This window comes from Loxodonta africana, chromosome 12, assembly GCF_030014295.1.
Source record: "Loxodonta africana isolate mLoxAfr1 chromosome 12, mLoxAfr1.hap2, whole genome shotgun sequence".
NCBI lineage: Eukaryota > Metazoa > Chordata > Mammalia > Proboscidea > Elephantidae > Loxodonta > Loxodonta africana.
In genome coordinates this window covers 55,031,259-55,046,114 of record NC_087353.1, presented here as the reverse complement: position 1 = coordinate 55,046,114, position 14,856 = coordinate 55,031,259, and the positions used below count along the sequence as shown (strand labels likewise).

The 14,856-nt window shown below is 47.6% G+C and overlaps 1 protein-coding gene across 9 annotated transcripts in view; it reads right to left on the bottom strand.

Moving 5' to 3' along the window:
* Nucleotides 1-14,414, bottom strand: part of MAPK8IP3 (mitogen-activated protein kinase 8 interacting protein 3) — a 50,642-nt gene extending 36,228 nt beyond the window's left edge. For all 9 annotated transcript variants that reach the window (XM_064295343.1, XM_064295344.1, XM_023557542.2 and 6 more), the window contains exon 1: nucleotides 14,055-14,414. In XM_064295343.1, the coding sequence (XP_064151413.1) occupies nucleotides 14,055-14,381 (327 nt within the window). In that variant the 5' untranslated portion in view covers nucleotides 14,382-14,414. The remainder of the gene's footprint in view (nucleotides 1-14,054) is intronic.
* Nucleotides 14,415-14,856: the final 442 nt, after the last annotated feature.

Genomic DNA, 14,856 nt, shown 5'->3' with positions numbered 1-14,856 from the left:
CTGTTCCTGAGCCAGTACCAAGGAGCCCTGGTGGCACAGTTGTTAAGTGCTTGGCTGCTAACAGAAAGGTTGGCGGTTCAAACCCATCAGCCACTCTGCAAGAGAAAGATGTGGCAGTCTGCTTCCGTAAAGATTACAGCCTTGGAAACCCTATGGGGCAGTTCTGTGCTGTCCTATAGGGTCACTACGAGTCGGAAATGATCGACAGCAAGACAGCAATGAGTTTGGTTTGATTTTGGTTTGAGCCAGTACCAAAGTTTTTTTTTAAGTTGTCTTGTAACTTTATAGTGTCTTGTAATACCTGATGTATGTCCTCTTTCTTAACTCTTTTTTTCTTAATATCTGATACATGTTTTTCTTAAATCTTCCTTGTCAACATCTTCTTGGCAATTCTCACTTATTTATCCTTCCAGATTACCTTGACAATCATTCTGAATCACTTATATATTTATTTTTTGAACACGCATTTCGCCTGTCAGAAACACCTGTTCTATGTTCCTCAGGAAAGGGTCTTGGTCTTTGTTTTCCATGTGAAATTGCCCACAGCTGGGCTTGGGATAAAGAAAAGCATCATCTTACACATGGAACGAGAGCTGATGGGATCCAGGGCTAGGAGAGGAGATTCTTCCTTTCTCTAAACCCAACACTGTCTACCTGTGCCCTGCACCTCTAAGGCTTATGCAAAGACAAGGGCTCTTTGGTGCTAACACCACCTCACTAGAACCTTTTGCCTACCAGGATTTCACCACTGCACCTGCGTTCAATGTTCGGGAAACAGCTGAAAGATCTGCAAACTAAAGACAGTGTGAGAGAGCCCACTTTCAAATGCTCAAGGCCAAGACAGGCATCCCTTGAGTCTCTTCTGGGAGGTGGTAACTGAAATTCACTGCAAGTGACAATCCCAAACAGCCTTGTCATGCCACAGAACAGCCCCCAGGCCTCCGGAGATGGGTAAAGAAGCTGCATGCAGGCATCCTCTACTGTGGTGACAACTCAGGCCTCTCTGCATCAGGAAGCATGGAAGAAGTGACCAGGAGAAAATGCAGGAGTCAGCAGTGTGCACCGCTGTCCTCAAAGCCAAAGACATAAAAAAAACGACTCATAGCGACCCTATAGGACAGAGTAGAACTACACCATAGGGTTTCCAAGGAGCAGCTGGTGGGTTCAAACTGCTGACCTTTTAGTTAGCAGCCAAGCTCTTAACCACTGGGCACACTACATAGGCATTCTGGTGCTGAAGGGACAGTGCATGGGGTGGGAACTGACAAGCTAAGAATTAATACCTTCCTTCTTCCTCTGGCTTCCAGGCTGAGAAGAGCATGTGAGCGCTCTGTGGGGACAATGTTCTGATACAGTAACAGACCCAGCTGAGGAGTGACCATGCTCAGACTGCCGAGGAATCTGGCCTGGGCTCCCTTACCCCACCTGCTTAGCCCGGAGGGGTCTGTGTAAAGGGGAGACCCCTTGGGCTGCGCCAGGAGTTGGAGGCAGGCTCTCAGATGAAGCCAGCATCTTAGCAGTCTGAGCTGAATCAGGAGGGACTCCTCACCTGCTTTTAGAGTATGAAAATGTTGTAACAGACCAATATGGTTTTCCAGGGTTCAAAAGAAATCTTCTTTCTTCCCCTCTTGAAAAAAAGATTTCAAAATATTAGATAAGGTAACTTAGTTAACAAAAAAATGCAAGCTAGCCATTGAACCAAAGTTGAATATGCAATTTTCATCCAGTATTATAATAAATAATGAGAAGGAACAGTAGCCAGCCAAGTGCTGGGGGAAAAAAAGTAAGTGTTTTGTATTTGGTGGTTAAATGAATGAGTGAATGAAAGGATGGTGTTGACCAAAGGTCTATTCAAAGGTACGGCAGGGTGGCTGTGGGGGAGCAGGGAAGGGGCACTGAAGGACTTCATCACCTGGGTTAGTCAAAGTCACAAGAAATTCAGTAGATGTTTTCAAAGAAGCAAACAATATTTTTATTTCAGATTTAAGAAAACCAAGGCTTTTCAGTGGTAGGGGGACGGGGCAGGGTACAGACTATGGAATTTAAATCTATAAAGCTTTTCTTTCTGTAAGAAAACTAAAAAAATTTAAAGTAGAATCTGACTATAAAAATACAAATGAGACTCGGAAGGATAAAATTTTCACTACCAGCATCTGGGTTGACTTGGCCTGCGTGGTATCAGACTGTGAAAATAAAAATCTCGTGTCCGAAATAATCTTCCCAAAGATGGACCCTGGCAGGCACGACTACAACCAAAACCCAAACCAAACCCACTGCCATCTAGTCAATTCTGACTCATAGCGACCCTAAAGGACAGAGTAGAGCTCTCCCATAGGGTTTCCAAGGAGCGCCTGGTAGACTCAAACTGCTGACCTTTTGGTTAGCAACTGTAGCTGTTAACCAGTATGGATTTAAACTTACTCGAAACGATCATCTGTCTAACCAGGTGTAATCAGAATGTCATATGGCTTGTAGCATTTTCACAGCTGGCAAAATGTGGAACCAATGGAAACAACCATCAGCGCAGGATGGATAAACACACTGTGGTATGTATATCCACACACACAATGTAACACTACGCAGCCATAAAGAGGAATGGAGTCCTGATGCATGCCACCACACTGATAAACCTTGAAAACATCATGCCAAGCAAAGTAAGTCAGTCGCAAAAGGATAAATATTGTATGATCTCACTTATTTGAAATAAACAAATATATAGAAACTAAAAATTATTAGTGGTTACCAGGGGTGGGAGGGAGGGAGATGGAGGGTTTTGCTTAGGGGGCATTGGGTCTATGTTCACAGTGGGGGAATGATTTGGAGAAGGAGGGTGAGGATGGCTGCACAATTGAAGAATGTGATCAGTATCACTGAATTGTATGTGGAGAAATTGTTGAATTGGAGAATGTTGTGTTGTGTGTATTTTCACCACAATAAAAAATGTCACATGGCACAAGACAGCCCACAGATGTTTATGACGAGTCTGATGGACGAATCATTTGAGCACCCTAAAGAGCAACGACTGGCAATTACACAGTTAAGGAAAATGCAGCCAGGTGTCTTATTCTTAACATCTAGATACAAAACGCCCAATTCTATTCTCTCTCTAAATAAATACCAGCATACCTACCTCCCCCTTCCTCCCACTGACAAAGTGCTCTCTTAAAATTTACTGAACTTTTGTGTTCCGAATTTTTCTTTTGGTAAATTTCCAGATACATAATGAAATTGCTCTAAAAGTCTAGGAATTGGTAAAGCCTACCCAGAGTCTATTTTTCTTGATGCTCCACGAATGAGATTGTTCTTCCCGTTTTTATACATAAAAAAGCAAAGGTTAGTCAAAGCTAGAATTAAGCCGGCCACGTGTCTGAATTCCCGAGTCCCAGAATGCAAAGAGCTGACCCAGTAAACACACTTGTGCAATGTAAGCATTAACGTTTTGGTACCTCCCAGAACCCACAGATATTCTGATGGTGAGGTACATTCACCTGTTTAATACTTCCATCTTCTCTGTCCTTTTGCCAGGGTTCTATGTAGGCACTCTAGCTGGTTTGTCATAAGAAACGAAAGTCAACAGGAATCAAAGGTGTTGCTCATTTGCACTATTTAATCAATTCGCTTCCTTCTTTGCAGGGAAGGAGGGAGTGAATTTCCAAAAGGAATATGTTCTCTTTTGCCTTCTCATCCCTGGCGGGCAGAGGTAGGCACTCAGGATTCAGTGCGCAGGTCTCTGGGCCAGAAGATGGCCTGTCCTTAGTGCTAAATCTCCCAGATCGATGGTGACTTCCCATCAGCATCAAATATTCACAAGGGTCCTTGGGCACTGAACTAAGGCCTGAAACCACAGGTGCTCTTTTACACTTTCTGTTTTCCACAAATGTAGAACCCCTAGATCTAAATGCAGGTGCAGGCAGGTGTAGAGATCAGGCAGCCCTGGAGCTTTGAAAGTTCCCCAAGGTCCCGGGGTCAGTACGCAGGGGGTGAGGGGACCTTTCTCTAGTCAAGTGTCGGGTACATGTCTGAGACACGGCCACAGCTCTGGGGACTGAGTCTGGTACAAAACAGGGTCCATGCTTGAATGTTAAAGCACCACTTGATTGCGGGCCTCAACACTCACCCCAATAATGGCATTGGATTCATTCCCTCTCATCTTCAAGAATTGAGGAGACAGAAAAATAAAATAAAGTAAAAAATATTTAACTTGTTGCTGTCAAGTCAATTCCGACTCATAGCAACCCTATAGGATGGAGTAGAACTGCTCCAGAGGGTTTCTAAGGATCAGCTGGTGGATTCGAAAAGCCAGCCTTTTGGTTAGCAGCCACAGCTTGCGGTAGCTCTTAACCACTGTACCACCAGGGTCCCATAAATATATTTATAGATCTAATATATACAGTCCTCTCTGTACCCACAAGGGACTGGTTCCAGGACTTCCATGGATACCAGAATCCCCAGATGCTCAAGTCCCTTATATAAAATGGCATGGTATTTGCATATAACCTACGCACATCCTCAATGCTTTAAGTCATCTCTAGATTACTTATAATACTAATACAGTGTAAATGTCATGTAAACAGCTGTTAAACAGTCCAGTATTGTTTAGGGAGTAATGACAAGACCCAAGGCAAACAATGCTCAAAGGCTGAGTGCTGGAGAGATTGAGGGCTGTGAAATGGGGGAGGCTACAACAGGGGCTGCCTGCCCATCACTTCATTTGCATGGACTCTGCGGAGTGCTTGGCATGTGGCAAATTGAAGTTTTGCTTTTCGAAACATTCTCTCCCCCTAGTATTTTCGATCCACAGTTGGTTGAATCCACAGATACAGAACCACAGATACAGAGGGCCGACTGTATGTTTATTTATACATAAATAAATTTCTAAATAAAAACTATATATGGTTGGTACTAGGGAAACTAAGAAAAACGAAGACAAAACTAACATTCTAATTTCAATGTTCTATCCTGTGAAAATTTCCCTGGGAAGAATCCTTCCCAAGTAAAATTCTACCCTCTGAAGCATTCCTGGAGGTCTGCACTGACTCTCACCTTTCTGCTGGGTCCCAGTTTCCAGCTTCCTCTTCTTCAGTTTAACAGGAGGCGTGCTAAGGACGTCAGTATTTGCTGCTCCCAGTGGACAAACAAGGGTTTTGTGTTTATTTGGGTGTTCATTCACTGAGAGAAGAAGAGGTGATAAGAAGGCTGCTTGGGGAAAGGGTAGGGAACAAGAATCCAAAAGGAAGCAGAGAAATCAAAGGAAAGGCACTCAAAGTCCATGGAAGATATAGGCGGCCTGGGGAGGAATGGGCACCAGAAAGCCTTAATAAAAGATATTGTTCAGAATCTGCTGCTGCTGATGCTGAGAATCTAACTGTCCTAATCCCTGTCTCACCACCCCACCTCATGGAGGTAAGTCTGTTGAGGACAAGGACCCTATCACATTTACCTTAAAAAAAAAAAAAAAAAAAAAAAAACCCGCTGCCATCCAGTCGATTTCGACTCACAGCGACCCTATAGGGCAGAGTAGAACTGCCCCATAGAGTTTCCAAGGAGTGCCTGGTAGATTCGAACTGCTGACCTTTTGGTTAGTAGCCATAGCACTTAACCACTACGCCAACAGGGTTTCCACATTTACTTTGGCATTCCCCAAATCTCTTGCCTATAACAGGTGCTCGAAAAACATGACTCATGAATGACCCCCTCCTAGTAGGCACTAAGTGTCTTCACAAGTATTTCATCTTCTTGGATCAGGCTCTCCACCCCGGATGGTGAGGGCGCTTGCTTGGCACCCAGGGCGGCACGTTAATGCTGGTGTCAGTCATACATGGCCTCTAAGCTCTTGTTGTTAGTGTGTTCCTCCCATTGGTCTCGTACTCGTTACCATGTAGCAGAGCCTGTCACAAGGCCTAAGAGTGGGGTCACCTGGTTGAGTGATGTGATAAATGTGCCAAGGTTATGTAAAGGTGGAGCTCCATCCTACTAGCTCCACTATATGGAGAGAGCACCTCCATATAGCTGGCACAGGTCAGCAATAAGAGGAAGAGCTACCACACCTGCAATGCCCAGACAAATGTCAACACCATCATGACCAGGTGGAAACCACCAAAGTGTCCACTGACTGGTGAACGTTCAAACACAATGTGGTCTGTACATCCAGTGGAGTACTACTCAGCCAATAAGAGAAATGAAGTCCTTTCTAAGTCAATTGGCAAAATAATTCTATTATGAAAACATTCTGCATCCCACTTTGAAATGTGGCATCTGGGGTCTTAAATGCTAACAAGCGGCCAACTAAGATGCATCAATTGGTCTCAATCCACCTGGAGCAAAGGAGAATGAAGAACACCAAGGTCACACGACAACTAAGAGCCCAAGAGACAGAAAGGGCCACATGAACCAGAGACCTACATCATCCTGAGACCAGAAGAACTAGTTGGTGCCCGGCCACAACTGATGACTGCCCTGACAGGGAGCACAACAGAGAACCCCTGAGGGAGCAGGAGATCAGTGGGATGCAGACCCCAAATTCTCATAAAAAGACCAGACTTAATGGTCTGACTGAGACTAGAGGAATCCTGGCGGTCATGGTCCCCAAACCTTCTGTTGGCACAGGACAGGAACCATCCCCGAAGACAACTCATCAGACATGAAAGGGACTGGACAGTAGGTAGGAGAGAGATGCTGATGAAGAGTGATCTAATTAAATCAGGTGGACACTTGAGACTGTGTTGGCATCTCCTGTCTGGAGGGGGGATGGGAGGATAGAGAGAGTTGGAAGCTGGCAAAATTGTCATGAAAGGAGAGACTGGAAGGGCTGACTCATTAGGGGGAGAGCAAGTGGTAGTATGGAGTAAGGTGTATATAAACTTATACGTGACAGTCTGACTTGATTTGTAAACGTTCACTTGAAGCTCAATAAAAGTTAATAAAAAAAAAAAAAGAGAGAAATGAAGTCCTAACACACTCTACAACACAGATGGACCTTGAAAACATGGTCAGACACAAAAGGACACACACTGTATGACCTCACTTAACGTGAAATATTTACAACAGGCAGCTACATTTCAGACACAAAGTAGATTAGTGGTCATCAGGGGCTTGGGGGCATAGGAGTTATAAAAAATGAAACAAAATGTTATGCTGAGTGACTGAAACCAGGCAAAGGCGTATATATTGCAGAATTCCATTCACACAAAACTCTAGAAAATGCAAACTGACCTATAGCGACAAAAACTGATCAGGGGTTACCTTGGGGCAGGGCCAGCAGGAAACGGGAGAGAGGGATGACAAGGAAGTTTTTGGGGTGATGGATATGTTCATAATCCTGACTGGAGGGATGGCTTCATGGCTGTGTACGTATGTCAAAGCTCATCAACAGTACACTTTAAATATGTAGTCTAGTGTATATCAAAAATGATACCTCAATAAACTTGTTACCCCCACCCCCGTTCAAACAAAAAGGCCAGAATAAATATTTCATCTTGTGTCTTAAACAGTAGACCATTCTACGCACAAGGGAATTCCACCAGACCTCTTTGGGGGTTTCATCACCACTCTGCTCTGGTTCCGAAACAGCTGGCACTCATTTTCTTGTCTCACAATAGTTTCTTCTCTCTAATCTTGTATACCAGAACCCTGCTACTGACAGGATCACCCCTCTTTCTGGAATATGTTCACTGGAAATGAAAACTGCCTTTGAGCACCTCCCTTTCTTGCCAGAAGCTGAGCAACTTAGAAATATTCTGCCTACCCCTATGTGAATGCCACAGAGTAGCTTGTCCAGTGCTGTGCTGTCCAGGATAGTGGCCCCTGGCCACACGTGCTCATTACATTTAAATAAATTAAAGTGAAATAAAGTTACAAGCTCGGCTCCTCAGGGTGGACAGATGGGGAGACCAGTGAGAGAGTAGTGACTGGAACTAGGCTGGTGGCAAAGGAGACAAGAAGTAGGCAGATTAAAAAGCCACCTGGGCAGGAACTGGAGCGGAACCGGGCTGCAGGTCTAACTGCCTCCATGAACTACTGCTTCCTTGGTCATAAGACCAGAAATGGATGGTGCCCGGCTACCACTACTGAATGTTTTCATCAGGGAATCAATAGCTGAAACCTGATCAAAAGGGGGAAAAATTTGGAACAGAATTTTAAATTCTTATAGAATTCAGACTTGGACCTAACAGGACTGGAGGAACTCCCAAATCTACGGCTCTGAAAAAAATCTTCAAACCATGAATCAAAATTATCCCTTGAAGTCATCTTTAAACCACTGTTTAGCTAAACTAGGAAAGAATATTCACCATGAGCATTGTGCTCTTCTAAAGAATTATTTATATGAGATCAAATTGTCAACAGTAACTCTAAAGCACAGATAAGAAATTTAGGGGTTAGTGAGTCTAAGTCAAGGAGCCTTGATGGCACAGAGGTTAAAATGCTCAGGTGCTAATGGAAAGGTCAGAGGTTTGAACCCACGAGCCACTCCATGGGAGAAAGATGTGGCAGTCTGCTTCCATAAGGGTTACAGCCGTGGAAAGCCTATGGGGCAGTTCTACTTGTCCTATAGGGTCACTATAAGTCGGAATTGACTCGACAGCATTGGGTTTGGTTTTGGTTTGAGTCTACGTCAAGATGGTAAAATAATATGGGTAGAGACAGCAAGAATGGTGTCATAATGTGAAGACTGTAACAAATGTTATTGAATTTTACATGTAGAAGCTGATGGATGGGTTATATATATTTTCACCACAAAAAAAAAAAAAGTCGTCTGGTGAAAAGTACTGCTGGGTGAGGGCAAGGCTATGAGGCTGACCTGGCCCCTGATTTTTATCAGAGCAAAGGAACACACCAGCCTGGGAAATCCACCTTGGCAGGAAGCTCTGGGCTGTGTTCCTGGCTTTGTCATTTACAGGCATCATTTCATATGGTGACCACCTGGTGAGGAGGACCTGGAGCAAAGGAGCCTTGTCCTAGCTGTCGTGCTCCCCTTCCCAGGCCCCATCCTGCACATCATGAACATCTAACATTCTCAGAGAAGGACCCAGTGTTGCCTCTGGGGTCTTCCCGCCAAAGATGCAAGCCCTGAATCTGATCACGAGGACATGCGAAAGCCAAGCTGATGGACAGCCTACAAAACAACCAACCTGCACAGGCCACCACCTCCAAGGTCAAGGTCGCAAAGAGCAGGCTGAGGAGGTGTCCCCAAACAAAGGAGTCACTGCAGGACACCTTGGGCCTCAGCAAAGTGAGAAGGAGAACAAGAATGAGAATAAAGCAAATGTGGAAAAGGGTTATCATCTGGGAATCTGATGAAGAGTATCATTTCTGCAACTTTCCTATAAATTATTTAAAAAAAAAAAGAATTAAATATAATTTAAAAATCTTAATTTTGGAAGAACTAACTTGCACTGGGGAAACACTGGTCACGTAGTGGTTAAGTGCTATGGCTCCTAACCAAAATGTTGGCAGTTTGAATCCACTAGATGCTCCTTGGAAATTCTATGGAGCAGATCTACTCTGTCCCATAGGGTCGCTATGAGTCAGAATTGACTCAACAGCAATAGGTTTGGTTTTTGGCTTGGTGACATGCACTGGAGTCTCTGGGTTGTGCAACGGTTAACACGCTCGGCTGCTAAACTGAAAGGGTATAGGTCCGAGTCTACCCAGAGGTGCCTCAAAAGAAAGGCCTGGCGATCTGCTTCCAAAAAAATCCTATGAAGCAGTTCTACTCTGACACACATGGGGTTGCCATAAGTCGAAATTGACTTGACGGCAACTGGTACTGGTAATATGGGAAACAAGAATGAAACTTTCAAATTCAATATATTAATTCACTTATGAAAACAAGGTAAAATGATCATCTCAGTAGATCAGGGCTATGTTTTTCCCTCCCTCCAGCTTAATCCTATTCAAATGCTCTTCTATGAAATGGATGGCTTTTATATAACTAGAAAAAATACGTTTTGGACAAAACTTTCCTCCATTTGGAGGCTTTACTTATAGTGCATCAAACGCTGAGTTGGCAAATATCCACCAGGAGGTGTCTCATAGATGGAACATCCACCTGCTTTGCTTGTGAGAGTGTGTTACTAGCAGTTTCTTTAGGATAGGATTATAGGGAAAATTGTTGCTAGCTGCTGTTGAGTCATCCTGACTCTTGGCAACCCCACGTACAACAGAACGAAATGCTGTCTGGTCCTGCACCATCCCCATGATTGGCTGCAGATCAGACTATTGGGATTTGTAGGGTTTTCACTGGCTGATTTTTGGAAGTAGGTCATCAGGCCTTTCTTCCTAGTTCATCTTAGTCTGGAAGCTCTACTGAAGCCAGTTCAGCATCATAGCCACAGGCAAGCCTCCAATGACAGATGGGTAGTGGCTGCACTAGCGGTGCACTGGCCAGGAATTGAACCAGATCTCCTGCATGGGAGGCAGGAAGTTTATCACTCAACCCTAAAGGCAAACACTACCTTGCCTCTTCTAAGTTCTGGATCACTGCAAGGAGGAGGGTGCTTTGCTGCTTGGGTCAGTACAGACAGCATAGCTCTTCTGTTCATTCCTTCTAGACTACACCAGGGGCAAAATGTATGAGGGACCACCCACTCCTTTTCAGTCCAGCCTTAACAATGTCAGCTGCCTATTTCCAAGCTTCTTTTCTAATAGAAAAGAACTTGGTGGATGAAAAAAAAACTTTTTATTGGATGAACCTTCAACGTTTTTTAAGGTCTTTGTGAAAATTTTGTTGCTGCTGTTGTGTGTTGTCGGGTCGAACTGCCCCGTAAGGTTCCCAGGTTGTAGTCTTTATAGGAACAGATCGCCAGGTCTTTCTCCAGCAGAGCCATTGGTGGGTTTAAACCGCCAACCTTTTGAGTAGCAGCCAAGCACTTAACCATTGCAAACAGGTCCATTTGGCTCTGTAAACCTGAGCACAGATGTTAAAGGACTCACTGTTCTCAAATGGAGGCCTTGGCTTGGGACTCCTGTGTGTCAGGGACTGTGTGAGCCAGTGGGCGGGCAGGTGGCCAGAATGTCTCATGCTGGATATGGATGGCTACCCCACGAGTTCATCACGGTGCTCTTTCCTGGTAGGTCTGGACTCTGCTAAACGCTACTCTCCCAGCCACTGCTCACCAGGGATGGGAGCTGGCGCTCTTCCCCCCTGGCACCTCATTCGCTGTCCAGAGAAGGGCACTGTGGCCGAGAGGGGAAGAAGCGCTTCTCGGGCTGAGTAGCTCCAAAGGGCAGGGCTGACACTCAACCTGCAGTCTGCAGACTCATGGGCCTGGACTCCTCTCCCTGCACCATGCTGTTTCCACTTCTGTCGTCCATCCACCTGGCCACTTCGTTAGAACCACCTTGGGTCTCCAGCGGTGGTGACGATGGGCAAGGGGGAGGGGCAGGGTGTTTGTTCCTCAGAGCATCTGCTCAGGAGGCTGCAGGCAGCTCAGATTACCCTCTGACTAAGCCTTCTTGAGCAGAGGCCAGGACAGAGGTGCCCATCACAGCTCCTGCAGGAAAAATTCTGCACCAAGGACACGCCTGGAGCCCGTAAAGGCCCGGCTCCTGTGTTATCAGACACACACACACGGGTAATCAGGGCTCCTGCCTAGAAAAGAAGCTGACCCACAATGCCACAGTGGTCTTTTTCCACAAAACTGAAAAGGAATGTCTGCTTGAGCTAATCAATGAATAGCATGCCAAAACGCTCATGGTGCCTGGCCCTTTTCTTTAGCTGTGACATCATCTGAGATATTTCTAAGGATGCCCTATCAGCATCTAATTGGCTTGCTGAACAGGCTTTCTTCGTGGCTCTGTGCTCATGAAGCTCTCTGCGGCAGCCGGCCCAGAGGCCGTCTCTCCTGAGAACGAGTATACCCAGAGGCTCTGGGTCCAGCATGGAGTCTGAGAAGGAAGGGGGAGCACCCTGCCTTGGGACGGCATTTGAACAGCGTGGAACAGGAAAGAGGACCCCCTCTCTGCACAGCTTGTTTTCAAGCTGGAAAGTTTATTCTTAGCCTTAAGTTATCCATTCTGATTTTTTTTCCTTTTGGGTCCTTCTGGCTCACTATTCTAACCACACAGGTAAGGGGTGAGAGAAAAGAAACCCACCGAAACCTCAGTCAGGTATCGAATGGCACTCAAGAGCAGTCAAGAAGCAGAGGGCAGAGCCCTGGCTCCAGGCCCCCATGCAGCCCTCTGACCCCCCAGGCCAGGGGTCAGGGCTCACTCTGCATCCTGGCCCAGCTCCTCTAGGGCCTGTGACCTTGGTCGGGTCCCTCTACTGCTCAGGGCCAATGTCCTCCCTGAAAAATGCCTGTGGTCCCTCTGGGCTCTAATTCTACAAGCTCTTGCACCCCCATAAATTGAGAGTTTTAAATCAGTTTTGGGGGCCTGGACACCCCCAATTAATAGAAAACAGTCTCTTGATAGATACAGAGAACCGCAAAGCAAAACAAATCACTGTAAGTAGGAATGTATGAAACAACATACTAATAATTTTTATAAGTGTGCGTTAAACCAAATTAGAGTACAAACCACCCTGGCTTAAGAAAAAGCCAAACACCAAAGCAATCTTTTATTTCAGTACTAACTAAAGTCATGCATGTGCTCAACCAAATTAACTGAAAAGGAATCTGAACTCATTTAATAAGATTTTTCTTGTTCGTAAATCAAAAGTATCACTCAACTCCTAAAATAAGAGAATTTTAGGGGTCAGGAAGCCTCGAGGATAACCCAGTTATCTGGCTAATGGAAAATCAAAATGCAGAGCACGCAGGTGATGTAGCCAGGGTCGTGGAAGGATCTGTGCCAAGGCAGGGACAAGAACCGACATCACCCGAATCACTCTTTTTTTGTTTTCTACAAAGGGCAAGACTCGAGGTCTGGCCTGTGGCTGGTGCTGAACTATCTCATGGTAAGTAAATAAGTCAGAGGGTACTCCCTACGATGCACCTTCGCCTAACCAGCTCACATCACAAACGAGCCATTCCCAGGTTATGGAGGCATCCTCTAATACAACCAGATGGCAAAATCTAACTTTGAACTCCTCCAAAGCCAGAGTGGGCTTTCTACACCAGTCTTTCTATACGAGCCAAACAATCTGATGGACAAAGGGTACCAAAGGGCAAAGAAATCACCTCTAGAACCTGGTCTCTTCCTGGGCAGCCTGACTGCGGCATCAGTTTACACCAATCCTCAAATTCATACATGTCATAGACCTTCAAAGTACGGCACTGGGGACAAGGAAGGGGTCTGACATCAACAGACCACTTCTGGCTGCAGCACCCTAGAAAATCAGAGCTTGCCTTTCTGGGAGGGCTTAGAAGAATCACAGGGACCAGAGGTAGTAAGGGCGGTCTGGGAAATCAGTTTGGGGAAAAACACACAAGACCACATGGAACTGGCATTTGGGAGGAGAAGTGGGCAGGGGAGGAAAGAGGTCCAGAGGAGAGACTGGGCTCCAGGCTCAAGGCCATTTTGGCTGCAAGCTGCCCTAGGCGGGGCCAGGCCAGGGCTCCAGGCTGGGGGCTCTGGATTGAGAGAGATGGGCTTTGGTTCTGCCCGGGAGAGGAGGGAGAGGTCTAGTCTCCCAGGCAAGGGACTACCTTACAGGGGCGCTGGGGCCTTGGGGACTCGGCCAGGATGGGTGGGGCTGGGGAATAGGCTCTGATCAGCAGGGGGGTAGGTTCAGTGGTTGAGAATGGGGCTGGAGTTCCCGGGGTGGTGTGGGGGTGCGTTGGGGGCCTGGCAAGGATGGGGAGGCTGAGGACCCTGTCCAGATAGCCTGGAGGAGGTCTGGAGACCGGGCGGGGTTGGGAGGATGAGGGGGTTGGGGGTCGGGTTCGTTGGGAAACAGGCTGGGGCTGGGCAGGGCAGCGGGGTCCGCTGGGTACTGGGCCGGGCTGGAGAGGCTCAGGACCCAGTTGGGATAGCCTGATGGGGCTCTGAACCTTGGGCTGGGTTGGGAGGACGGCAGTGGTGGGGGTCAGGCCGGGCCGGCCGGGGGTACTGGGACCGGCGCGGCCTCTGGGCGAGGCGGGATCCCGGGGGGAACGGGCGACCCAACGCACCTCCTCGGCCTGCTTACGCAGTGCCTTCTCGCGCTCGTACTGGGTGAGCAGCTGCTCGTTGTCCTCGCGCAGCAGCTCCAGCTCCACCTCGTGCTCCTGGTTCTCGCTGAGCACCGAGTCCAGGTTCTCCAGCACGTTCACCACGAGCGGCATCAGCTCCTTGACCACCTCCTCGTCGTAGCAGTGGATGAGGCGCTCGAACTCGCGGTAGATGGAGCCCGCCAGGCCCGACACGCGCTCCGACATCACCGAGCCAGAGCAGTAGTCGTCCTGGTACACCACCACGCCGCCGCCCTCGTCCATCTGGATCTCCATCAGCGCCGCCATCGCCGCCGCCAGCGCGGCCCGCTGTATGGCCGGCTCCCCGCCCGCCGCCCGCCGCCCGCCGCCGTGGGTCCTCAGGCCGCAGCCCGTCGCCGCCGCCGCCGCCGATGCTGTCGCCTCAGGCTCAGCCGCCGCGGCTGCTGATGCTGCGCCCGTCACTCACCCTCCGGAAGACCCGCCCTCCAGGCAGAGGGGCGGTGCCCGCAAGTCCCGCAGGAGCCCCAGGGTCTGCGCCCCTGGGCGGGCGGGCGGGGGGGGGGGGGGGTCGCACGGACCGTGACGTAGGAGGACGCCCTCTCTGCGCCGGAAGCTTGGCTGAACAGGGCAGGGAGCACTTCCGCCCGCTTTGTCTGATCTGCTGGGGAGTGGCAGCGATGCCGGGAACCCGTCAGCTCCGTGACCAGTAGCCCCGTCACAGGCCCTGATTTTTAAAGTAGTGGCCTATCATATATCTCAGTAGCATATATGAACGATGATG